A 27,276-nucleotide genomic window follows, 5' to 3' on the forward strand; every position below is an offset into this window, starting at 1 on the left:
CCTTAAAACATAGTTTTTGCTTTTGTTTTTTTTCCCCCCTTCCCTTATTTATTTATTTTTCTTCAGTCTCAAACTTTAAGGCTTAAGCAATAGCATTTGTTCAAATGGGGATGGTAGCAGAGGAACTTAGAATATGGCCAATGTGGTCTTGTATGTTAAAATTGCTACTAGCCAGCAGTTAATGTGGTGTGTGTCATGTGTTTGCTGAGCATTGCCAGAAACTTTGTTGGGTCAGAGATAAATTGCAATTGTAGCTCACGAGTCTAAACTAGGATCATATGACTGTCTCCCACAGTCTCCACCCTGTTTGCAGTGTCTGATACTGTAGAGGCAGAAAACACATTTGTGTAGGAAACGTGTTTCAAAAAGCCATATTTGGCAACAATTCCACTGTGCCAACTGTATAAAAAAGCATTACCAGGCACATGTATTGGTGGCCGATTACATATAAACAAAGCCCATGTGTGGGTAGTAGCAAAAACTGTGTTGTGTGTGTAAATATCCCATGTATCTTGTTTAAAAGTGGCTGTGCTGCTTTAAAACAGTTAATTAAGATGATGAAAGACCGTAACTCCTTCCTTTATAAAATCTAACCTTGCAGTAGAACATAGGTATCCATTTTGGGCGTTGATGGGGCATTGGTGGATTTATGGGATTAATGTTTCCTATAAAGTATCCCTTGAAGAATAGATAAAGCAAAAAAAAAAAAGGTGACACAGCCATCACTAATCAGTGCAGAGCCCCATATTTAAATATACCTAATAGATTAACTACATGTTTTGCATTATTTGATAATCTTGGCTACATTGAAAGTGACTGTGACCAACCTGTAACCTTAGCAGCTGTGTGAAATCCCACTGCCCCATGTTTAAAATATTTAGCCATAGGATAATCTTTTGTAAATTGAATCTCCACTGTTATTTTTCCATTGGAGATAAATTTAGACACAGTCGTAAAGCATACACACTTACACGTTTTAACAGTAACACTGAATGTGACAAATTCATGGTGTCCTACTTGGCCATTTAACTTTAGTACCTGCAGCTACTCATTTTTTTTTTTTTTTTTTTTTTTTTACTTTGGGTTACATTTTGGCCTATAGCAATAGTTTATCAGAAAAAAAAGTCCTTCAACTCTGCCAAAAGGAGTAAATCATGTCATTTTTTTTTCTCCTCGGGATTGTTACATCAGTGAAATAATACTGAAAAAAGACTGATCTAGCAAAATAATTAACATACTGTGACACCCCTATTCATGAGCACAGTTTTGCTGTTTAACAGACCTAAAATTATAATTATTTTTTATATATATATATATTTTTTTTTATAGTTTTGTTTTTGGTTATTTCATCCGTGACTACTTTACTGTTTATTGCCAAAAGGTCAGACTTTTCAGAATAATTGTGGTAAAAGACTCATTCATGGGATGAGTGTGTATTTTAATCCATTTCTAAAAGAAATGTGTATGTTTCATAAAGCAACAGCAACACGTCAGTGGTTTCTTTATCTTATTTTTTATATTTATGGTTGTGTAAGAAAGTTGTCATTTCATTTAGTCAGTCTCTTGATGAATGCCAACATTTTGGTCCATTACAGGTGTTTGGCAAGTCTAAATGATAACTCGATGTAGATTCACATATGTGTTTGGAATCCTATAACCTTATTCGTCGTGCTAAATATTTTCCTTCATGCTTGGGGTCAGTTGAATAACAAATGAAAGATTTAATGTTTAGGGTTACAGGCTGTATAACCAAGGATGAATCTGATAGATGCTATCGCAGCCAAGTTCTATTTATCTTGAAAATTAGACGGTTCTGTCAACTTTCTAAATGGGTATGGAAGCTGGCTGCTCCGTAACTGGAGATATTATTGGCTGTTGTGTTGCTACTGGATGGGTCAAGCAGTGATACTATACTATAAACAAAGGGGTTCACTCATTGCCATGTATTTATTAATGATTGTATTTGCTCTTGGATACAACTGGTAAAATTAGTTTTACCCAAAGAGACAACAATGTGGATTTATTTTCCCTTGTTTCTTTTCTTTCTGTATTTGAGCTATTTCTTAGGACAGGAAGGACTTATGTTGGCACCGGAGATAGTTGTAGTAATTTCCCATATATCTAGAACATTTTTACTTGATGGCTTCTTTAGTTGGATAATGGTCCCTTTTTAAAGGGACACTCCAGGCACCATCTGCCCATTGGAGGGGTCTGGATGCCAACTCCCATCGCCCTTATAAACTGCAATAAATAGGGGTTTTAACCCCTTCAGCAACATGGGATGGGCGGTGAGAGGGAGGGGGGAACTGCAGAATCCTGCAGTGCCAGGAAAATGGGTTTGTTTTCCTGGCACTGGAGAGTTCCATTAAGTGTAAGTTCAATTGCCATGTCAAGGCAAATTGCTTATGTGAGTCCTACCATATAAATCCATCTTAATGCTTTCAGCTAAAAGGCAAAACCTCTAATTGGAAAAATACCCACTACTTTCTAGTTGCTCAGAGTGTATGTGCGAACATTGCTATAAGCCTGCAGGGGCCACACAATCTTATAACACACCTTCCGGCAGTGTTCAAGCTGAATTGCTTGGCATAAACTTGCAGTGTGTGACCATAACACACAAAACATTTGCGTGACCATACGAGCAAGCAATGCTTCCACAAAATTTTACCATAATGCAGGTGGCAGAATATGTCATATGTCATACTTTGAAAAGCCCTTGCACTATAACCACTGTCATACGTGGTAGTGGTTATGGTGCTTATGCATCTCTATTCCATAGATGATCTCACACATGTACAATGAGATGCCATAAACGTTTTAAGGTTTTGTTGATATTTTGGAGGAAGGTTCAGTCTCATGAAGGCAATCTGAAATCAAGAAAAAGGGAAACATTATTTTTAAACTACCGGTACCATGCAATCATTTTACAACTTCAGTAACCCATTGAATATTAGCAACTCTATATAAAAAAATAATTTTATTAAATACAGTTTATAAAAAGTCATGTTTTTAAGGGCTTTTACACAATCTGCTATTTTGTATAAGTAGATGGGTTTTCATTATTGATAAGATTTCTGCTGTAGAAAGCTCTGGAAGATTGCCCACCCTACCCTCCCCACACCATCCCACCCCATGGTCGACAACTTACGTATAGATAGTGCACATCAGCTGGTTTCCTTAACACACCAATCAAATCACTAAACCTCTCCTCACCTGAATTTATTTAACACACTGCATCCTTACATTGGTTTAATCACTCATTGATATTTGTGTGTTTGTATATATGATCTACATATCTATATAATACACATTTTTTTCTAATGTTCTCCCTTCTATTTTTCACTTTAACACTAACTTCTCTCATCACTAAAATATCCCTATCCTTTCACTCACCTGTCCCTAGCAACACCATAATTATTACTTCCACCTTACTCCCCTCCCCTCTCTATTCATCCCATGCACTCTACACATTCCTTTCCAGCCTATCTCCACCAACTCCTCCCAAATTCTCTACATACATACCCTCCTACAAAACTTTCAAATCCTACTCCCACCTTCACTTCCTTTCTATCCTTCTGCTTCTAGCTGCTGGTGATGTCTCTCCTAACCCCGGCCCCCTCGGAACAAACTCAGCACATACTAACCCAAGGATCCACACTAATCTCATACCCATCTCATGTTCCTCTAAATCCTCCTTCAATACTGCCCTCTGGAACGCACGCTCTGTTTGCAATATAACTAAATCCACTGCTGTCCATGACTTCTTCATCTCTCGTTCTATAGATTTACTAGCCATAACAGAAACCTGGCTCTCCCCCTCTGACACTGCCACCCCTGCATCTTTGTCCTTCGGTGGTCTCCAACTTACCCACAACCCAAGAAACTCTGAATGTAAAGGTGGTGGTGTTGGGTTTCTCCTCTCCCCTCACTGCTCTTTTAAACCTCTTCCCACCCCCCCTTCTCTCTCTTTCCCATCATTTGAAATACACTCAATTCGCCTTTTCAAACCCTTCTCTGCTAACATTGCTGTTATTTACCGTCCCCCTGGTTCCCCTCTTCTCTTCCTTGACCACTTTGCTGCCTGGCTACCCTATTTCCTCTCTTCTAACATTCCATCCCTAATTCTCGGGGACTTCAATATTCCTATAAACCCACCTTTGACCTCTGCAGCCACTAAACTACTTTCAATGACTTCCTCCCTCGGGCTATCGCAGTGGGCAAATTCTCCCACCCATGTAGCTGGCAATACCCTTGACCTAATCTTCACTTATGCATGTACAGTATCTAATATCTGCAACACTCCATATCCACTCTCTGATCACCACCTCTTATCATTTGCTCTCACATACCCCCTCACCCAAAAACCTCAGCCTAACCCCCCTCAACTCAGGAGGGACCTTAATTCTCTTGATCTCCAACAGTTGTCAGCTGACATTGATTCACAACTGCTGTCCATCCCTTCCCTCTCCTGTCCTTCACAGGCCATCTCCATATATAACTCTACTCTTACATCTGCCTTGAACGCTGCAGCGCCACTCCAAACAAGCACCTCGAGGAGGACCCGCCCCCAACCATGGCATACTAAATCAACGCGCTACCTGCAAAGATGCTCCCGTTGTGCTGAACGCTCCTGGAGGAAGTCTCGTACCCAATCCGACTTTCTCCATTATAGATTCATACTGTGTTCATACAGTGCAGCCCTTGCCCTTGCCAAACAGTCCTATTTTTCCACTCTCATTAGTTCATGTTCCCGCAACCCCAGGCGTCTCTTTCACACCTTTAATTCTCTTCTTCGCCCTGCTGTGGTCACCCCCAAAACTAACCTTACTGCTGATAACTTTGCATTTTACTTCACTGACAAGATTGAACAGCTAAGGAAAGAATTCTCCCCTCCTTGCCTTTCTGTTTCTCAATCACACATAGATCATGCCTTTCCTACCCTTCAAACATTCTCCCCAGCTACTGACCAAGAGGTGGCTGCTCTTCTTTGCTCCCCTCGCCCCACCACTTGCCCGCTCGATCCTGTCCCATCTCACCTTATTAGATCTCTCTCCACTTGTCTCGTGCCTTCTCTAACACACATCTTCAACTGCTCGCTCTCTTCTGGCATCGTCCCTGCTGACCTTAAACATGCCACTGTAGTACCTATACTAAAAAAACCATCCCTCGACCCATCCACCCCCTCTAACTACCGTCCCATATCCCTGCTCCCTTTTTCCTCAAAGCTTCTGGAAAGACTTGTCTTTACCCGTGTGTCTCATTTCCTCAATTCCAACTCTCTCCTTGACCCCCTTCAATCTGGCTTCCGCCCTCTCCACTCTACAGAGACTGCCCTTATCAAAGTTACTAACGACCTAATCGCAGCTAAATCCAAAGGCCACTACTCCATACTAATTCTTCTTGACCTCTCAGCGGCCTTTGACACCGTTGATCATGCTCTCCTTCTTCAAACTCTTCAATCGCTTGGTCTCTGTGACTCTGTCCTCTCATGGTTTTCCTCTTATCTCTCCCAACGCTCATTCAGTGTCTCTTTTTCTAATGATACCTCCTCCCCTTGCCCTGTCTCAGTTGGCGTTCCCCAAGGCTCCGTCCTTGGTCCCCTTCTATTTTCTCTTTATACTGCCTCTCTTGGCAAACTTATTACCTCTTTTGGATTTCACTACCACCTGTACGCTGATGACACCCAGCTATATCTCTCCTCCCCGGACCTCTCCCCTGCCGTCCTGCAACGTGTCACTGCTTGCCTTTCTTCCATCTCTGACTGGATGTCCTCCCGCTTTCTGAAACTCAATCTCTCAAAAACTGAGCTCCTTGTCTTTCCTCCTCCTAATACTGATCCTCATCTTTCGCTCTCCCTCCAAGTTTGTGGTACCAACATTAGTCCATCCTTGCAAGCGCGCTGTCTTGGCGTCATACTTGACTCTGGTCTCACCTTTGAGCCTCACATCCAGCATGTTGCCAAATCCTGTAGATTCCATCTTAAAAACATAGCCCGCATCCGCCCCTTTCTTGCACCAGATACTACCAAGGAGCTTGTCCATGCTCTAGTAATTTCCCGCATGGATTATTGTAACCCTCTCCTGATTGGTCTTCCCAATAGCCGTACTGCACCCTTACAGTCCGTAATGAATGCTGCTGCTAGATTGATTTTCCTCTCTAGTCGTTTCTCTCACACCTCACCCCTCTGCCAGTCCTTACATTGGCTTCCTGTATGCTATAGGAGTCAATTCAAGGTACTAACTCACACCTATAAAGCACTGAACAACTCTAGCCCCTCTTATATCGCCTCACAGATCCATAGGTATGTCCCTTCTCGGTCTCTCCGTTCTGCCCGTGACCACCTCCTGTCCATTGTCCGCACTCGTACGGCCAACTCGCGCTTGCAGGACTTCTCACGGGCGGCTCCCTTCCTATGGAATAGCCTGCCTACCGCCATCAGACTCTCCCCTAGTCTTGCATCTTTTAAGAAGTGCCTTAAAACCCATCTCTTTAGGAAAGCTTATGGCCTCCAAGACTAACCCTTACCTCACATACCTGTCTCTTGCCCTCTCCTAAAGGGCAGCCCACCTTATTTGAGTGTAAATTCCTGTCCTAATGTGTTTTACACCCCACCTCCTATAGAATGTAAGCTCGTTTGAGCAGGGTCCTCTTCAACCTATTGTTCCTGTAAGTTTATTTGTAATTGTCCTATTTATAGTTAAATCCCCCTCTCATAATATTGTAAAGCGCTACGGAATCTGTTGGCGCTATATAAATGGCAATAATAAATAAAATAAATAATAGAAATGTAGAATTTAGTGCCCCTTTTTACGCAGAAGCAAATTGTATTTTGGAGGGGATTCCGGGATTGCATTAATTGCGATAGCTGCTACTAGCAGAGAATCAGTTATTTCCTGCAAGATATGAAAAGTTGTTTTTTTTTATTCATATAAATTATTAGTTCTCTTTACCAAAAAGTTGTAAACGTGTATGTTATTGTTCCACTTTCAAGTACAGCCTTTCACAATTGTTTTTCTAGTCGGTTTTTTAATTTTTTTGCCTTGTCGTACATTTATTTCGTTGGTCAGAACTAAAGTGCTTATATTTCTTTTTCCATGTTGTCTCTGCAGAAACTCGTGAGTGACGCTCCAGTGAAAGTGTTTGGGAAATGTTGTCAGCTGAGACCTGGAGGTGACAGTTCCACGTCTTTAGACAGTTCTTCAAATTCCCTGTCGTCTGACACAAAAGAGCAAAACTCAAAAAATCAGGTAGTGGTCTTAATTTTCACCAGCCTTATTCTACTTATTGGACTACTTTGTCCCATGTCTTCTAAATTCCTGAAGTAATAGTGAAAACTGTGGTTTATTACTTAAAGGGACACTATAGTCCCACAAACAACTTTTAGCTTAATTAATTGGTTTTGTATATAGACTATGCCTCTGCAATCTCACTGCTTAATTCCCTGCCATTTAGGAGTTAAAGCACTTTGTTTATACAGCCCTAGGCACACCTCCCTGCATGTGACTTACACCGCCTTTCTAAATCTATTGTTTAAACTTCCTTTATTGCACAGTCTATTTAATTTAGAATTTCTTATATACTGCTCTGTTAATATCTAGCTGGACCTTGCAGGAGCCCTCCTGTTTGTTAATAAAGTTCAATTTACAGAGCAGGAGATAAAAACATCTAAAGCAAGTTAACATCTGATTGAACATCAATCCATGTGTTTTTCATGCACGCTGTGTCAGACACAGCCAGAGGAGTTGTGGCATATGCTCCATGGACATAAACAAAAGTGATTTTACTCCTAAATGACAGATAATTGAGCAGTGAGAGTTGCTTTGGTAACAAAGTGTCTCTTTAAGTATCTACTGATCACGCAGATTACTCTTCTTTTAGTGGGTTATGAAAATGTTTTGGCAGTACATTCAACTGGCCTCACAACCGCAGACCATGTGTAACTACACCAGTCCAGGACCTCCACATCCAGCATCTTTATCTACAAGATCGCCTGAGACCAGCCACCTGGACATCTGCTGCAACAATCGGTTAGCATAACCAAAGAATTTCTGCACAAATTGTCAGACCCCGTCTTAGTAACGCTCATTTGCATGCTCGTTGTCCTCATCAGGGTCTCGACCTGACTACAGTCCGTCGTCGTAACCGACTTGAGCAGGCAAATGCTCACATTCAATGGCATCTGGCACTTTGGATAAGTGTTCTCTTCACGGATGAATCCCCGTTTTCACTGTACAGGGCAGATGGCAGACAGCGTGTATGGCGTTGTGTGGGTGAGCGATTTGCTGATGTCAACGTTGTGGATCGAGTGGCCTATGGTGGCGGTGGGGTTATGGTATGGGCAGGTGTATGTTATGGACAACGAACACAGGTGCATTTTATTGATGGCATTTTGAATGCACAGAGGTACCGTGACAAGATCCTGAGGCCATTCATCCACAACCATCACCTCATGTTGCAGCATGATAATGCACAGCCCCATGTTGCAAGAACTGTACACAATTCCAGTTCTTGCATGGTCAGAATACTCACCGGACATGTCACCCATTGAGCATGTTGGGATGCTCTGGATCGGCGTATACTACAGCGTGTTCCAGGTCCTGCCAATATCCTGCAACTCCGCACATTGAAGAGGAGTGGACCAACATTCCACCTGCCACAATGAACAACCTGATCAACTATGAGAAGGAGATGGTCACACTAGATACTGACTCGTGTTCGGACCCCCCCCAGATCCTTAGAGTGGCCTTTTATTGTGGCCAGCCTAAGGCACACCTGTCGAATAATAATGCTGTCTAATCAGCATCTTGATATGCCACAAGTGTGAGGTGGATGGATTATCTCGGCAAAGGAGAAGTGCTCACTAACACAGATTTAGACAGATTTCTGAACAATATTTGAGATAAATAGGCATTTTGTGTACATAGAAAAAGTCTTAGATCTTTGAGTTCATCTAATGGGGGTTAAAAACAACGTTTTGCTTTATAATTTTGTTCAGTGTATATAGTTTCTAACTTTTTACTGTGCAAGAACCTTGACAATTTTGTGGCTTCTTTGTTTGGCATTATTAGTGATGTAGATTATTTTTGGGTATTTACACATTAGGGTTTTTAAACTACTGTCAATACTAGGCCAACCTAAAACAAACAACAAAAACTGGTGTATTTTATATCTAAATATGTGCTTCTGTCCTTCAGTGGTCAAATAGTTAAATGACAAGTGCGTGAGACTTTCAAATGTTGAATTGTTTCTCTAGCAGTTGAACTGGGTTCTCCTCACTTGGCTTGAATTACATTTTACATAAGAGATGAGATTTTGGCTGGAGAATAAGGCAGTCATATGACACAAATACATTTTCTTGGTGTCAAGCGAACTTGCAGAGATCACAAGTGTTTTGTTACAGCAGCCCAAAAATAGTAGAGTAAACCTGCTGGCTCTTTGTAATACAGCAACTGTATGTGCATGGGCTTAACAAAGATGTTAACTGTATTTATTTTATTAGGCTTGGCCTTTTTCAAACATACAAGTTTAGTCAAAATCACAGCTTCATTTTGCATATCAAGTAGAGCCTTTGTAAAACCACAACTACCGACTGCAGAGCATGAGACTGCTGGCGTTTCACACCTTTTAACAGAAGATCTAATACTTTGCAGCATGCTCAACTTCTCTGCTCCTTAAGAGTTGTTTTATTGTTCACATTGTGGAGAAAGACCCAGAGGCCAGCCTGAGGGAAGAAAACTGAGGACGTGTCCTGGAGGATGAAATGAATGTCTCCTCAGAGCTAAATGCAGTTAGGGATTACTGAAGTAACCTCCGCAACAACATTATGAACACCGTGATTTCAGCTCACAGGAACCCACATAAAACATGACAAACTCCGGAACTTTAAATATTGCTAGTCTGTAGTTACATAATCTGCTCCTGAAATGAATTACGAACTGTGTAGTGCATAAATTGTGCTCAAAAGTAAAATGTTCACCTCAGAGCATGTAAGTGGACCTTGTTCCCTTTTGATTTCCCACTATCTTATGATATAGTTATTCTGTGGATTATGAGCACCGGTCTAATGCTGTGGTTATTAAATGTTTTTAACATGGATCCAAAGTGTGTACATGGTGTTAACTCGCTGTCCTTATTTTTGAATTGTATAATGAACCCATTCATGGATTTTGTTAGTATACCAAATTTAATGCTGCTTATCACTTATGTTAGTTTTGGTGGTTTTAGGTGGTTTCTTGGGCGCTGATGCATACAATATGCCTATTACAACAACCATCAGGACCATTCCAAAAGCTTACCTTTGGTCAGTTAGAGGAAGTGGAAACGTATATGCAATAAAAGTGTTGGTCTTGGATAGGTAAAAAAAAGTCTGGTTACTGACTTTATGCATTTAAAGGGACACTGTAGGCACTGTGTCTGCTTCATGTCATTAAACTGGATATGGTATCTGGAATCCCCTGGTGCCAGCATTAAACAGTTTTTTTTAGTGTTTTATGTTTTAACGCTAAATAAGAGTCCCTAGCAGCCCATTTCATCTGTGCTTCTTTGGTTAATAAGGACGTATTAGAATGAGCAGTAATGGGCAACTGTGATTGAGAGTGTCAGCTGACAGTTTTTAGCCTATCAGAGCTCCAAATGACTACAAGGAAGTGTAAAATCTTTGCCTTAGCCACATCTACAGAAGGGGTCGTACTGTAGGTGGCCATTGACTTTTATTTAGTGTTAAACTGCTCTTAAATGGTTCAACGCTGAATGTAGGGACAATACCAGCAATATAACCAATTCAAAGAGATGAAATTGTTATAGTGACTGCAGTGTCCCTTTAAGTTTGTAAGATTCTAATACATAGAGTGGGACAGCTCTTCACATTCACTATTTACACTGAGATTTGCAGCTCTGCTTGATAGAGCTTTCACAGAGAACCAGTAAGAAACTGGTTTACGATGGACCTTCACTGAACACAAGGTGTTCATGTGGCTTTCAACATTATGGTAACCGCGTTAAGGGAGGTAATTTCCATGACCATGTAAACCTGTCATGATTGAGGGTTCCTACAATGTATGTGCTGCACATACTGAAATGGTCATTTTTATTTTTCAAAAATAAAATAAAAATGCACAAACATACCTTGTACTTGCGTAGGGGAGTTGTGCACATTTACAGGTGAGAGGAAACACTAGTAATTATATTTTTATGCTCATGGGTATGTTCTTTTTCTCCTTTCGTTCTGTTATAAACCTTAAAAAGTCATATTTTTGTGGTTTTTACTGACAAAACATTATCAACATTATTATATTAAGATACACAGTGTATATGGTCTCGTGTGTTATGTCTATGCTAAAATGTTGTTTTAAGTGTCCCAAGTTTGATAAATTCTTTCATCCTCTTAATCTATAATTGTTTCTAATACTTTTTTTTTTTTTTCTTCAGAGTTCTCGGAACCCCTCTGATGCAAATATGCTTGGGGAGATGATGTTTGGATCTGTGGCAATGAGTTATAAAGGATCTACACTGAAAATTCACCAGATACGGTATGTCGCACTTCAAATCCTTAAGTGGATTAGTAATCAGTGTGGCGAAAGTAACCTCGCCACTTGTACTTGGAGAGGCTTGCTTGCTAGCCTCTTGCCCTGTGACTATGGAACCTGCGATATATTGCCCTTAAAAACACTATTTGGGCATATTGGATTTTAAAAGCACTGTTTCTGCCCCTTGGACTTCTAACTGGACCAGATTCAATCATGTTGCGGCGGCCATCTTAAATTGTCCAGCAGGGTTTTGCCGTCGAGTGTATGGAACTGTTTTGTGCATGGGACCATGTGCACGGTGGGGCAAAAATAAGAATTCCAGGAAATTCCTGAACCGATCTGGGTGATTTTTGGATATGTTGTTCACCCAGATCGGGGCTACTTTTGGGGTACTTTTGGGTGTTTGTAAAAATGTATGTTTTTTTTCTGCTTAGAGTCCATTGTCTTAGTTAATTGTATCACAGGCAGAGGGGAGGGCTTGAGTGCTGTATGTGGGACTGTCGGACATTGTAGTATTGTTCTGATTGGTTTGTGTGCCTGGGTTCCATCTGGCCTGAGGAATTGTATAAATTGCAAGTACTGGCTTAAATTGGCTTATTGCAAGTACTGGCTTACCTGCTTGACCCCTTCTTGAAGCCTTGGCTCATATTTGGGGGATGGGATAACTACACTCTTGGGGATTGCTATAATCACAATACTCCCCTGAGTATAAGGTTTTGTAAGAGCTTGTTCCTGCTACGCTCTCTGGAGTAAGAGAGGTCTACCCACTGGAAGCTGGATCCTGTTCTTGGGTCCAGGGTGGGTGGAGGACGGCGGCGAGACCCTGGCGCAGCTGCATCGCTGGAAGTGGGGACTGCAGTGCTTATGGTGTCTGGTGGAGTGCTTGAAGTCCTCGGCAAGCACTAGGAGCATCGATTGGCGGAGGTACTCGGTCGGAGTGCCAGCGGTCCGTCGCAATCAGCATAATTGATTCAGTCTGTGCAGAAATAAATAAAATGATTAAGATATGAGAAGCATACAGAGTTGAAATGAATAAGAAAATGTAAAAAAAATTCTAATAAATAATATTAAAAAAAAAAAATGATATGATATGAGAAGCAGAGCTTTCTGTGGTGCTGGAGCAAAACATTACTTGAATTGGATTTAAAAAGATGTATATCTATCAAGGCTATTATTTCCACATTCCTGCTGAGCCATAAAAGCAAAAAAGTCTGAAATTCTATCCAAATACCTTATGAACTCCAAACTGGTAAATTATTTTCGTCTTCTTTAACAAAAGGTATCTGTAACAAGATGGTACTTTTTATAGTGTTTTTTGTTTTGTTTTTATCTTTTCAACTAGCTATCCTATTAAAATAAATAAGTGGGTAGCAAAGACACAAGGCATGGAATCTACAGGAGTTAAAATTTTGGGCTAACAGGCTATATTGCAGTAAGCCTGATGTCTAGAGGGGCCTTATAGGGGGAGTCGTTAGAAAAAGGGACAGTGTAGAGCAAGGGAAAATAGAAAATGGTAAGAAAGAAGGGGCCTGGACTTGAATAATCCTCTCTGCCCTCAAGGCTGTCCACACAAAGAAATGTCAGTCCCTATTTACAAACCTTCAGGAAATTCATCAACAGAGGAAAGTCTACAAAGTGTTCCAGCCAAGGGCCGTTGGCAATTTCTCCATGAATATTGCTGCTTCCCCCCAACATGATTTGTAATAATTGAGTAACAATAACAACAATTCATGACCTTTCCAGTGGTTCTGTTTTGCTTAGCCTTCGATTACTAGGATTTTACACAAACTGTTGTGAACATCCATAATACTTTAAATGACACTCCACAAATGGGGATCTCCGTTTAAAAATAAAGAAAGAAAAAAAAAAAAATTGCTTTGCCCTTTTTTTTATTTATTTATTTATATTTTTATTAAATACATTTTCTTGCTTGAAGAGTTACATTTGCAATCAAATGTACATTGAACAATGTAGTTATCTTAAGATTGTATAGACCGCCTCCAGAACGGGCACTGAAATTTAATCTGGTTTCAGTGGGTGCAGCTGCCCATTCCTGAATGGTATTTGGCAGTCCATATTGTATGTGATGTGCGTCCGTTAGAGTTGTGTTGCTAGGTGGGACGCATTTGAAAAACAGAATGACTTGCACAAATGCAAACATGATTTGAAATGATAAACCAACAGGTGAGTTGGCAAGTCCCTAGCTGCCTGCTGGAGAATAAGGCACTACTGCATGCCATTATAAAACCCAGACATGATTGTAAAACATGACAATTGCAAGCTTTGTTCCCAGTACTGTGCACAAGTGGTCAGAGTTGTGTTCTAGTAGAACAAGAAGGACTAATACTCACACATAAACTATTTTTTTTAAAAAAGAAGGAAACTTGTTACATACTTTTTACAATGGAAAAATGACACTTATAGCGATTATTTAAAGAGTAGGTTAAACTTAACTTGTCTATCCCTATTTCAAAATAAGTTACTGAAAATGGCAACTGTATTGAAAAAAAAAAAACTCAAAACATAACACGAGCTTAACAAAGAGATAATTTCAATATTTCTAGTCCGTATTGTTTTTTTTGTTTTTTTTCTTTTATCATTATTGTAATAACCTGATTTATACAGACCCGAAAAGCAAAACATTTCTAAAACAGATTTATTTGTAAATCTTTCTTTTATTAAGGCAAATAAGTTGGGATAAAGAAGTAAAAGAAGGGAAATGTGCAAGTATAAATACACGTTGGGGAGATCACAACAGAGAATAACATTTCCCAAAGAAACAATGCCTCATTTTTTTTTTTTAAGTAATGAAACTTAAACATGCTGAACTGTTACAGTTATTGAGTATGGCACAATCGACTGTGTATGCTTGCCCGACAGAGGGTATGCTATGTGTATACTGTATATGGGGTCCCCGGAGATGAGGCAGAGGCCCACATCCTACAAAAAGTAAAACTTCCCATGCTCATACATTATACATTATGGTCGCCACGCCACTAGGATCAGTGCTGGGGGTTCACCCATGGTATTAATTAGTGTTTCTTCCCAGCCTAGCTAGCTTGTTGAAACTCAGATAGCAATCTCCCTATATTATCTATTATGTACATGTTGGGCTACAAGCTTTGCTAGTCATGCGGTACAAAAGAGCCTAGGTTGGTGCATGTAATACCTCCCGGTTATCTCAGCGTAGCCCTGGTAATCGCTTGGACTATGTGATTGTGTGTTTGCTAGTCTGAGGAATGAGTGTGATGTGTTTTTAGAAGGTTTAGTTAGATAGCGTGCAAAAAAAACAAAAAAAAAATACATCAAGCTTGTTCAAGACTTATTAGAGACCTGCACATCATCAAGCTGTAGCTGTCTATCAAACATATTATAGGGGACCTCAGTCCATCAGGGTGCAGTCAACATAGGTTGTGTGGCGGCTCTGTGCAGGGCGCCTCTCCCAAATCCAAGTCCCAGCAGGCCGCCATAGGGCTCTCGAGCCATCGGCAACAGTAGTCTTCAGGGTGAGTATTATATCTTGTGCCTGGAGCCCCCTGTGAGTGATAGCTTCCAAGTTTTCTTACTTGAGTCCTGATTTTAGGCTTAAAACTGCTTTTTTCTCTGCTTTATTGCTGGAGCTCAAGCTGCATGCATCTGCTCTGTTGAGCAGCCAGGCTCCGCCCCTCTAAAACAGATTTATATCAGAACTTGGTAAAACAGTTGCCAAAGGAGCACTTCTACAGCTTTTGTTTCACCATGTCATATGCCTTCCGTTCATGGATCTGTGTATTCCAGAGGGATTCACAACAAAACCATTTTAATTATGGTAGTGCAAAGCAGAAAAAAATAACCTGAGTGTATTCATTTTTATTAAATTACACTTGTGTTTAATTTCCATATCAGTTATATCAAAATGATTAGAAAACTTTTAGCTCATTTCACAGGCAGCTGGATCTGTTATTTCATCAGTGACAAATTACAGGAAGCATAATCTTTTTGTAAATACTGCCTTTATTTTTCCAGATCTCCTCCTCAGTTAATGCTAAGCAAGGTATTCACAGCGCGGACTGGAAGCAGCATCTATGGAAGTCTTAACACGTGAGTATATTTTGAACACAAGCCAAACACATGAAAGGTATTCGGGCAATTGAATGTCTAGTGAAACAATCATTCTATGTACCCTGAACGTCAAACTATCTGTCGTGGGATTATGAAGGGTTTATTTGGAGTTCAGTCCATCCCATTTCAACTCTAGCTTGCTCTGTGTTGGGTGCAACAGCTGTTTGCTGTGAAAGCCAGTGATCAGCGATTGGCAGTAATTCACCCCATCGTTATTTTAATGACAGTTTTAGGATGAATACAGAGTGACCGTCTACCCTGCTCAATTGCAACATTGGGTGGTAATTGTTAAATTAGTTGCGATCGGGTATGACTGCTTGGAGCAGCAGTTAAGAAATATATTACTTTGATATTGATAAATTTATATAATTATATTGTCTTATTTTAGATTACACCTAGCATTAGCCTGTAACAATTGAGGCTAGAGAAATTCACTGAGATTCTGTTTTTGCTTGATTGAGATACAGATTTCAGATTTGCCCACCTTTCAATCAAATATATAAACTGAATCAGTCATTTGTAACTTGTGGTCATTGTCTCTAAAAGTAACAATTTTGACAACAAACTGACTTGAAGGATGGTATCCAACATATTTGTTACTTAAATTGTAAAAGTATGGGGGCATTATTCATAGTGATTCAGGTTGTGGTAGTCCTTGGCTTTTTGCTTTTTTTAACTTCCCATCTTTTCTGCTTTAGTTAATTAAAACTAATCAGCCGGCGTGCTATTTATGTGCTCGAAAAGTACTTCATTTTGGAAGCACTCAAATCTTTTCTAATTTTACAGACTTCAAGATAGCCTTGAGTGCATTAGCCATGACAACAACAACACGCTGAAACCAGACAACAGCAGCATCATGAATGGACTCTTTGGAAACATAGGTATTATTTGCTTTTTCTTTGTTGCTTTTTTTGCTTTAAATCATGATAAATGTAAGGTGTATTCTATATAAATGTATGCAGGTTTGGATTTTCACATTTTAGTTGTTAAGAGCTTTCATACTGCCTAATGACGATCTTCAGTTTTAGTGGTTTTGTAGATTAATTTTTGTCTATTGCGATATTGCATCTCGAATAGTATGGCAATGCAGAACTCTGTAAACATTACAGAAAATAGATATTGTGTTTATTGTTGGAATAGCATAAGACACACACTATATCAATGGTCCATATAGGTCAATGATATTCTATGTTCTATGTAGGATAGAAGAGAGACTCTGATGTAGGCTGCCTTCCATTAGCCACACCACTAACGCTAGAAACATATCCTCTTGTTCTGTTACTGTCTCTACTCATCATTGTTGCATAGTAAGACAGTTAATGAATCTGGGGACTCCTTTAAAGGATTATCAGAGAATTCTACAGTTCATTGCTTGTAGAAGACTTGCATACATTGAGCAGCTTGAAATATGAGATTAAAGGGAAAATATGGTATAAAGTTGACCCCCTATATTTAAATGTTCTATTGTTCATATATTATATAAACAAAATAATTTAAAATGGCATTTCCTTAAAAGCTCCCAAGCAGACCACTGTTTAGTGTGTCTTCCTTCATTTGCAGAAGACCCCCTCCACCCATTCAGGAGCATCTCATTCTTGTTTCTGGGATCTTCTATAATACAATAAACCCCTTCCCAACATAGTTCCTAATGATAAGTTGTTTGTCTCCAAAAAGTAGTTTCACTCATTACACAGAATGAGTGTAACTGTTCTGTAAGCTGATAGCAGTATTCATTTATAGTTGGCACGTTTCACTGTGTAGTAAGCTGAGTTTTGTCATGCTCAGACCAGGATGTGCATGCAGATGCAAAACCTGGAAAAATAAATATCGGAAATCTGGAATTCTAGTTTTTGCACATCACTGCAGTTCCTAGCTACCCTCAGAGCTGAGAGTGGCTGCATGGGGGCCCTGTTCACCATCAGCTTTGTTATAATGCAAAGCTGAAATGGTGATTAACGTTCCCTTTTTAGGGGAAAGCAACTTGAAGGGGGTAGGTTTACAAGGTGAGTGTTCCAAATGATGAAAGCATTGTGAGATTTCTTGCCTCATGGCAAGATCGTCGTTCGCAGTTGAGGCATGGATCTGCTGATCTTCGACTTGTTATACAGAAGACTAGAATCGTATAATAATAAAAAAAAAAAATTCAGGCTGTTGATCATATGAGAACTGGTTAAAAAAAACAAAAAAACCTATTATTGTCATAGTGAGCAGTATATATGAAGGTTCTTGGTTATTTTTAGTTTAGTTGGCCTACAGTTTAAAGACATTTGTCTCTGCATTCTGTTTTTAGCTTTTGTTTGTTTAGCATTAAATGACAACTTTAGGTAGGGTTTATAAAAGCAGACCGAGATACATATACAGCTTATTTATATTCAAGGCACATTTGTGAATTATAGGCACTAAGCATATTTTTTACCAATAATCCTCCGTTTCTAAGAAGCACAATTTCAGATGTGTGAAATTATTGGATACATTACTGTCTGGTAATTGGATATTGTTCTTGTATAACCATTTTTCCTTCAGCAATTTATGCTTGTATATTTATATATGTCTAATTTTCAGTTTTCAGCAAGGTTATATTGGCATCATAAACAAAATAAGTTTAACATGACATACCTGCATTATTAAATGGTGCACTAGTACTGAAATGTCAGAAAGGTGTCTTAAAACATTATTTTGGCTTATTCTTTTAATTTTTTTCTTTTTTTAAATTGATTGTTTTCTGTACAGGTTACCTTTACATATATTTCAGGTGTCACAGTCAATGTACATTTAATAATCTCGAAGTAAAACCAGATTTCTCAACTAAAGGTCTTGAATACCTTTCATGATTATCCTTAAATAGAAATAATTAGAAATGGGGAGGTGGAACACATGTCTTTAAAAAAAATACTTAAAATTTTACTCTTTAAAGGAACACTGTAGGGTCAGTAACACAAACAGAAATTCCTGATCCTATAGTGTTAAAAACATCCTTGGACCACCACTTGCCCCCTAAATATAGTAAAATCTTTCCTTTATTTCAGTTTGCTGCTGCTGGCTCTGGCCCGATCTGCCTCATTGGCTGAGATTATCAAGTGGGAAGAGCCAGCACAAGCCAAACACAGCCCTGGCCAATCAGCATCTCCTCATAGAGATCCATCAAATCAATGCATCTCTATGAGGAAAGTTCAGTGTCTGCATGCAGAGGGTGGAGGTGGAGGAAGCACGTCTAGTAGCCATCTGAGGAGTGGCCAGTGGAGTTATTACAAGGCTGTAATGTAAACACAGCATTTTCTTTGAAAAGACTGTTTACTGCAGAAAGCCTGAAGGGATGGATTACTCACCTGAACAAATACAATAAGCTGTAGTTGTTCTGTTGACTATAGTGTCCCTTTACGCTGTTATCCGTTTTGGCAGGGCAACCCCTGTACATGTTTTTTCTGAATACTGTTTAGTAACGTTAGTAGCCTGAATAAGTTCTCCAGACAGGCTTTTCTATGAAGGCTACCTATGTGATATTAAAATCCATTTGGTTGACATACTATGGGAATTGAAAAGTAATTTTCCAAATCTGTGTTTTAAGTATTTATATAACTGCACATTATTAGGAAACAGTACTGTTCTACATTTTTCATAAAGATAATGTTGAATGATACAAAGCAATTTTGTTTGGTCCTCATTGATCCTTTACTATTCAGCAAAACTGCAAATGCCTGACAGACCAAAACTATAAACTTTACTTGAATCTCTCGATAGATTTTACTATATCGATTACATATCTAACCTTCTGTTATCTGCTTCACATAACACTATGTTATGGCCCTTGCTATTTATCACATTTTATGGTACGGAAAAATGACCATGTACATGCTCAGAGCAATGTTAAAACGTAAGCTACAAAAATGTAACAATATTTACAAATATGCCTGTAAGCGCTTTTAAATGTCACTGTTGTATTTTGGTCGACATGGGAAAGTTTTTATTTAAGGTTATTTTTTTTTTACACCATTTATTTCCTGTTGAAACATCTGTAGAATTTGCTTTTAACCCATGGGTTGACACTCAAAACTAGATCCCTGTGCTATGCTCTCTGACAATGATCATTTGAAGAATACATATGAATACATTGTAGCCCCAGGCAATTATCCACAATGAAGTCTTTTGTGTGGCTGCTTTTCCAAGTGCAGTGGTTGTCACTGGAAAAATCCAAGTCTAATTAATGAAGGCATATTGCATATTTTATTATACATTCTCTAGCATCTAAAATGCAAGTCCTGTGGTAAATAACTTGTCATTAACTTTATTTAAAAAACAAAACAAAAAAATGTTAATAACCATTGAGTTCCAGAATGTTAATGTGCAAAATAAAATTGCTACCATCAACTATTTATAAAACCCATAAAAAGGACGTTTGGGAGAGAAGAATTAATGTGCTAAGAACTCCAATATCTATCTGTATTTTTTTTTACGTCCAGTGCATTTACACTCAAGGGAAGTTTAACTAATTCCATAAACAAGAGTAAACAAATTTAAAGCGTTTACAATCATATTTGCCGACATCCTGCTATTTGTTCATGTAAAACCAATTTTGTTAGAGCGTCTAAAACTTTATTGTCTTGTTATTTTTGATTTTGTTTTATTTATGTTTGTGCTTTTTTCCTTTATGGTTTTCTTCTGTCTCCTCTAGGCTGTTAGCTGTCCTACTAACTTTTTTTTTGCAAACCTATTCTACATTTCGACATGTAGGTCTGTCTCAGCTTTGCAGCCCTAGGCGGGCATTCTCAGAGCAGGGCCCGCTCCGCCTGATCCGGAGTGCCTCTTTCTTTGCAGGTGTGCTGCGTGCTGTGTGAGGCTTAGTGTAGACTGTTTGTCTCGATGCATGTTAAGTTGGGGCTTCACTGTGGAAATAAGGAACTACAAGATCCATAATTAAGGCAATCAGAACAAAATGGCTAAAACCTTTTACTAATAACAAAAGACTCGGTGTAGTGCACAAAGGACAACCATATGCAAAAACCTATATGTACATGTGTTACTGTAACAGTTGACATTCTATCTCCAATTAGTTTTGTTAGGATTGTGTTTTCGTCACTGTATAATAATTCTTTGACATAGTTCAAATATCCTTCTAGGGAACAATATGGACAATCTAGATTAAATAGGAGTAAGCATTTAAATGGGCCTGTACTATTTACAAAATATTGTATTTTAAACCCCCGCCACCCATCCATCTTTTAACCTTCAGTGATGATACCCTATCTGCTGAATTTTAATTAATAAAATACCACTCCACACCCATAAAGCACTTCAGCTTGGTTAAGTGCTTTATGGGTGAGGAGTACCTCATTTCAAAGGAACTTTATAAAAGTTGCGATTTTGTATGAGAAATCAGCACTTTTGAGATTAATGAAACACCCATTAGCTGTCCATCAAACTGCCTGCTTTCCTTAACTCCCCTGTGCTACTTGTGCATGTCACCTCCCCCCATATCTCCTTCTCAGATCAGAACAATGTGCAGTGCGTGCATCTGTCGGAAGGGAAGCTTCAGTGGCTTCTCAAGCTTATAATTTACACCCAATGAATACATGTATGAAAAATACATGTATGTATTCATTGGGGTATATCTACTAAATAGTGATTTCTTCTTATTTGGGCAGTAGAGTGTCCCTATAATTCCGTGCTTCTGCTCCTCCAAAATGGAATGTGCTATTCTCTAATTATAGCTAGTTGAATAGGACTGTGAATGGTGCAGTGCATTATATTTATTTCATTTTTTATTTATATTACCTAGTAAAACATTCACATTGAAATGTTCTGTTAAGTCCTATTAAAATGATAAACCGGTAAAATATTTCCCTATGGCACCCGGAGATATGACAGTACAGCTTAAATTAGTACGTTACACAATGTGTTATTAGAAGCTGGATCAGCAGGAGATGAGCATGTTTAACAAAATTAATTGATGTGCAGTAAACGTGATGAATTTAATTCAAATTCGTATTTAATTGCTCAGTCCATACTTGGAATTGGTTAATGTTTTGCTTTGAAAAAGATAAGAGGATCTTAAAAAGTCCGTTATTGAACATTACCTTGTGGCTCAGATTGATTAGCCAAATCCAATATGGACTTGCGATATAATTGCCATGCAATGCAACTGCACAATCTTCACAAAGTTTCAGTTGTCTTATAAGGCAAAGGTCACAACGGAGAATTTGAAACATTGACATATAGTGGAGCAGCCAAAATGTATGTTGCATAGAGGGTAAAACGACCTTATTTCCGGAGTTGAGCACCACTTTTGTCAATACCAAAAACTATTTGTATGGAGAAAAAAAAAAAATGCATGCCGATATTGTTTTAATTTTAACACATTGATATTCTCAATTCTCACACAAGCACATGACCTGTTAATTTAGAAGTTTCAAAACCCAGCTGAACAAGACAAGTTCTCAACCAAAAGTATGATATTGCACAGTGAGTTTTTTTGGTTTTTTTTTTTCTCCTCACACGAACACAATTTGTTGCTGGCTGTCAGGTAATTGTATTATTTATCGAATCGGACTATAGGATTGTATTTAAAAATAATGCAGTGGGAAGCCTAAAACAAACAAACAAAAAAATCATAGTCGTATTGGCCCGAACTTGCAGACTTGTTCAGCTGTGCAATGGCTTTTGGTGGTGGTTTGCATGATCATTTGGACACGTAAAATCAGTTTTTCAAATAAAATATCTCTATAATTTGTGTTCACTGTAGTTATAAAATTTCTGAAAATAAATACATTGGAGGGCACAATATTACCATCTGTCTCACTCACAAGGTTTATTGGCACAGCTGTGATAATTTTACAGAATTACATCCTACCAAGTGCATGGGTTTGGACCTGCTGTCACTGCATTTGCATTTTAATAATCATTTTTAATTTTGTTTTCCAGTCCACAGCAACCCAATGGACATGCCAGACCGGGGATTCAATGAGGATCGAGATAGCGGCATAGCACGATCTGGTGAGAATCCATTATTGTATTTTAACAATTTATGCTCCTTGATTTCATAAAGTTCGAATACAAACTGATGTCAGGTCTATACAGATTTTACTATTATTTTTCTGCAAAAAAAATATGTAAGTTGTAGCCAGCTGTTGCCATTGATAGTTTTTGTCTTTCTCTCTCTCTTTGTCCATAGCTTCTCTGAGCAGTCTTCTTATTACTCCGTTTCCTTCACCAAGCTCTTCACTCAACAGCAGCTGCGCAAGCAGCTATCAACGTCGTTGGCGCCGTAGTCAGACCACAAGCTTGGAGAATGGGGTTTTTCCTAGATGGTGAGGTGTTTGTATGGTATTCTCTCAATAAATCATTGAATCCAAGCTTTATGACACAACTTAAAATACATACAGCTAGTTTTCACTTAGTGATTTACCTGCACGTTGACTGCTCAGACTTACGACCAGTTCTCTGGCCTGGGGATTGGAGGGAGGCTCCATGTTGAAGAACATAGATTTTAGGGATTCCGTGCTCTAGTGAGCTAGTCTATATTCTGGGAATTTGCCCCAAACATTGGTTCTAGGGATTCTTTGCGCTAGTGAGCTGGTCTATGTTCGAGCGAATTCCCCGAATGCAGACCTGCTCTCTAGCAATCGTAAAAGAACAGAACCCAGTCAGTAAGTGAGGATTGTCTGTATTTATACTTGATCTAATGTAATTTTCCCAATCCAGTATGTACATTCCAATCGACCGCTCACAATCTCAAACTTTATTGAAGTAAGCAACAATGTTTACAAAATGATAGAATATATACATTGCTATTGTACATCATTTTTAGAGGTTAGTCTGCTCACACATTTTCTTTCGTTCCAATGTTTCCTACACAGGTCTGTGGAAGAAAGCTTCAATATATCTGATGAAGGCTGTGGGACTAACCTAGGAATTGCAAGAAAGAAAAAGATTGCCATTGGAGTGATTTTTTCATTGTCGCAGGATGAAGAAGAAAATAACAAATTTCATGAGTTTTTCTTTTCTCACTTTCCAATTTTTGAGAGTCACATGAACAAAATGAAAAGTGCAATTGAACAGGTAAAGAAAAACATGGTGATATAGAAACTTTTTTTTTTTTTTCCTCTGCTTCCCATCCACAAAAGGTGAACAAATCACAAATATACCATTTAATGGACAAATAATAATAAAAATAAAATCTGACAATGAAGTGGTCTGGGTGCCAGGTCCCCCACGTTTTAACCCTTCAGATGTAAACATAGCAGTTTCTGAGAAACTGCTATGTTTACATTGCAGGGTTAATCCAGCCTCTAGTGGCTGTCTTCCTGAAAGCCGCTAGAGGTGCTTCTGCGACGCTGGCACCAAAAATTGCATCCAGCGTGCAGAACGTCCATAGGAAAGCATTGAGGAATGCTTTCCTATGGACTGTTTGAATGCGCGCACGGCTCTTGCCGCGCATGCCGCTCCACTTGGGAGCTGACATCGGCGGGGGAGGAGAGGTCACAAGCGCAGAGGGAGCCCGGCGCTGGATTAAGGTAAGTAACTGAAGGGGTTTAAACCTCTTCGGCGCCAAGGGAGGGGGACCCTGAGGGTGGGGGGACCCTGAGGATGATATAGTGTCAGGAAAACGACACTATAGGATTGTATGAGTCACAACCTTGAGAGGTGTGGCTAGGGTTGCATTAACAGCGTCGCTCAATGTTTTGGTGCTTAGAGTATCCCTCTAAAGCTCTATTAAAGGATCTAGAGGGATACTCTAAGGATACTCTAAGCACCAAAACAACTAGTTAATGAAGCAGTATTAGTGTATGAAGCATGATGCTGCAGTCTCACTGCTCAATTCTCTGTCATTTAGGAGTTAAATCACAATTGTGTCTGTTAATGCAACCCTAGCCACACCTCTCAAGGTTGTGACTCATGCAGCCTCCATGTTTTTTTTTTTTTTTTCCCAAACATATCTGTCAGCACAGTGTATTTACTTAAGATGTTTTTATATCTCTTACTCTGTAAATTGAACTTTAATCACACACAGTATGCTCCTGTCGGCTCTAGCAGCCTATTAACAGCGTAAGTTCTGAATTAAAGAGACTGTGCGGTAAAAGAAGTTTAAAGGGACACTGTAGGCACCCAGACCACTTCTGCCCAATGGAGTGGTCTGGGTGCCAACTCCCACTACACTTAACCCTGCAAGTGTAATTATTGCAGTTTTTTATAAACTGCAATAATTACCTCGCAGAGTTAACTCCTCCTCTAGTGGCTGTCTACTAGACAGACACTAGAGGGCAGTTCCTGGATCATAGCACAGATTTCGTGCTAGAGCATCACTGGACGTCCTCACGCTGTGTGAGGACCTCCAGCGTCGCTCAATTCCCCATAGGAAAGCATTGAAAAGCATTTTTAATGCTTTCCTATGGAGAGCTCTAATGTGGCATTGGCGCGCATGCGCATTAGGTCTCCCCGGCCGGCCGGCGGGATAAGTTTCGCCCAATGGCCGACGTAATGTAGAGGAGGACCCGAAATCAGCGCCGAGTTACATCGGCAGGGGTCTCAGGTAAGTGACTTGAAGGGGTTTTCACCCCTTCAGCAACTGGGGATTGGGAGGTGGGAGGGAGAGGGGACCTGCAGTGCCAGGAAAACGGATTGTTTTCCTGGCACTGGAGTTTCCCTTTAAACATTGGATCTCTCTTTGTAGAAAACGTGTAGGGAAACTGTAAATCACATGTAGGGGTTGTGTGACAAGGGCTCCATAAACAAAGTAATTTAACTCCTACATTGAAGAGAAATGAGCAGTGAGATCGCAGGGGCAAGATCTATACTTCAAAACACTCTGTTGGCTAACGTTCTTTAGGTACTTCTAGTGTCTCTTTAAAAGTCTAGGTTGGGACATGCTCAAAAGAGTTGTAACCTAATTAATATGCATTAATTGCAACATTTTTATCAAATGTGTACATTAAAAATACTTATGGCTGTCGGAAATGGGTGTTTGTACAACTGTCGGCCTCCAAATTATGTGACCAATGCAATATTTGTCAAGAGCATAGCTACTGACATCTTTTACAGACAGCCATTTGCTGTAATTTATCTTGAATAGTGAATCAACAGAGAAGAAGAGTAATATGTTATATTTTTCTTGAAGAAATCTTAAACCAGTATTATACATTATTATTATTTTCTTGCACACCCTATTTTTCTTTCTTTTTTTTTTCTTTTTTTTTTTAGAAATATATTTGCTTGGTTACATATTGTATATCAAATAATATTGTTGCACTTCTTTGATACAATTTAGGGAAAATTTACCATTGTTTTCCCAATTGACATTTAAAGGCCATGAAAATGAGCCGTCGATCAAATGATGCCAGCCAGAGAAGTTTAGCGTACATCAAGATTGTAGATGCCTTGAATGATTTCAGGTAAGTTTTTTTTTTTTTTCTTTCTTGTGTGTGTATTATAATAATATTAAATTTCTAAAGTGGTTTTACAGAGTTAAAGTTAGCCAAAGTGCAAGTATTTAAATATGTATATGATATCCTTACAGGAACACTATGGCATTAGGAATACAAACATTTATTCCTAACACTATAGTGTTCTCCTCACCATTTAATTATGGCCCCCATTCCCCTCAAGAGTTAAAAAAAAAAAAAAAACAGTTTGCTTTACCATATATCGCCCAGTGCGGTGGTCTCTTCTCTTTCGCTGAGATTATCAATTTGAACTTCGCCAATCAAATGCTGTCTGCGAGAGTCATTTGATTGAGTAACAGTCTCACTCAGTTATTCAGCATAGGCAGGCTGCCAGTAGAGGTATGTTAACCCTGCAATTATAAAATTAATGTTTCTATTAAATACAAATGTTTTGGTTTATAGTGTTTAACTGCTCTGAGATGGAGTGATTTGGGTGCCTTTGATGGTACTGTAATTAGTCAGAATAAATGACATGATTCTTTACTTAACCCAAATTGCCTTTGGTAAAAATCATACTTGCAGTTTCTTACCTGCCTCATAGAGGTCTCTCAATCCCCCTTCTTATTAGGGTAGGAAAGTGGTGTCCCATTTACAAAGGTGGTTGGAACCAAATGGGAAATAAACCTGCCAGTATCAGAACATTTGCTATTGCTTGGAGAATGTGGAGTTACATTGTTTTACGTGGAGTCTTGGTAATAATCCATCCTTAATAGAGAAAGAATAAGTGATTAGCCATGCAAGCACTCATCCAAAGCCAAATGGTTTGATGCACCACCTCCAATACTGAATAACAAATAGATCAGGTACCTAAAAGGTTGCATTTATGCACCTTTATTCCTCACCAGCGTAATGTTTCCACTCTCTATTGAGCCTTTTCTTAAGCATGATGGGCAGGTAATAACCTTCCAAACCTGAAGGCTCTGCTGAAACCCCATGCACACCTCACTTTTGCTGAACTATAACTACTAACTTGTTAAACCCTTATTGTAGCTCGTACAACTATAGTAGAATCTGGAGAGCAGCCATTTGGCTAAACCTGGTCTTTGTCCTCGCCTGCCTTGAGATTTTCATTTCCCCTCCACTTGAAACAGTTTGTTCTACGTGCAGCAGCCAAATTGATTTTGGAGAGTAATGCAGCAATGTGTGTGGAGTCCTTGAATATCAAGTCACATACATCTCAGTAGGAGTCAAATTGACCCATGGGGAATGAGCTAGAA

The 27,276-nt window shown here is 39.2% G+C and overlaps 1 protein-coding gene across 4 annotated transcripts in view; it reads left to right on the forward strand.

Annotated features, from left to right (window-relative positions):
- The window catches only part of FNIP1 (folliculin interacting protein 1), a 91,713-nt gene that overhangs the window by 43,153 nt on the left and 21,284 nt on the right, over positions 1-27,276 (forward strand). For 2 of the 4 annotated variants that reach the window (XM_063447428.1, XM_063447429.1), the window contains exons 3-11: positions 7,110-7,247; positions 11,428-11,528; positions 15,531-15,605; positions 16,413-16,507; positions 20,355-20,438; positions 22,542-22,613; positions 22,792-22,927; positions 23,477-23,678; positions 25,923-26,008. In XM_063447428.1, coding sequence (XP_063303498.1) covers positions 7,110-7,247; positions 11,428-11,528; positions 15,531-15,605; positions 16,413-16,507; positions 20,355-20,438; positions 22,542-22,613; positions 22,792-22,927; positions 23,477-23,678; positions 25,923-26,008 — 989 coding nt within the window. Of the gene's footprint in view, positions 1-7,109; positions 7,251-11,427; positions 11,529-15,530; positions 15,606-16,412; positions 16,508-20,354; positions 20,439-22,541; positions 22,614-22,791; positions 22,928-23,476; positions 23,679-25,922; positions 26,009-27,276 lie in introns of those variants that run through there. The other 2 variants (XM_063447431.1, XM_063447430.1) reach the window with 2 other exon arrangements.

The sequence above is a fragment of the Pelobates fuscus genome, chromosome 3 (assembly GCF_036172605.1).
Source record: "Pelobates fuscus isolate aPelFus1 chromosome 3, aPelFus1.pri, whole genome shotgun sequence".
NCBI classification, from domain to species: Eukaryota; Metazoa; Chordata; class Amphibia; order Anura; family Pelobatidae; genus Pelobates; species Pelobates fuscus.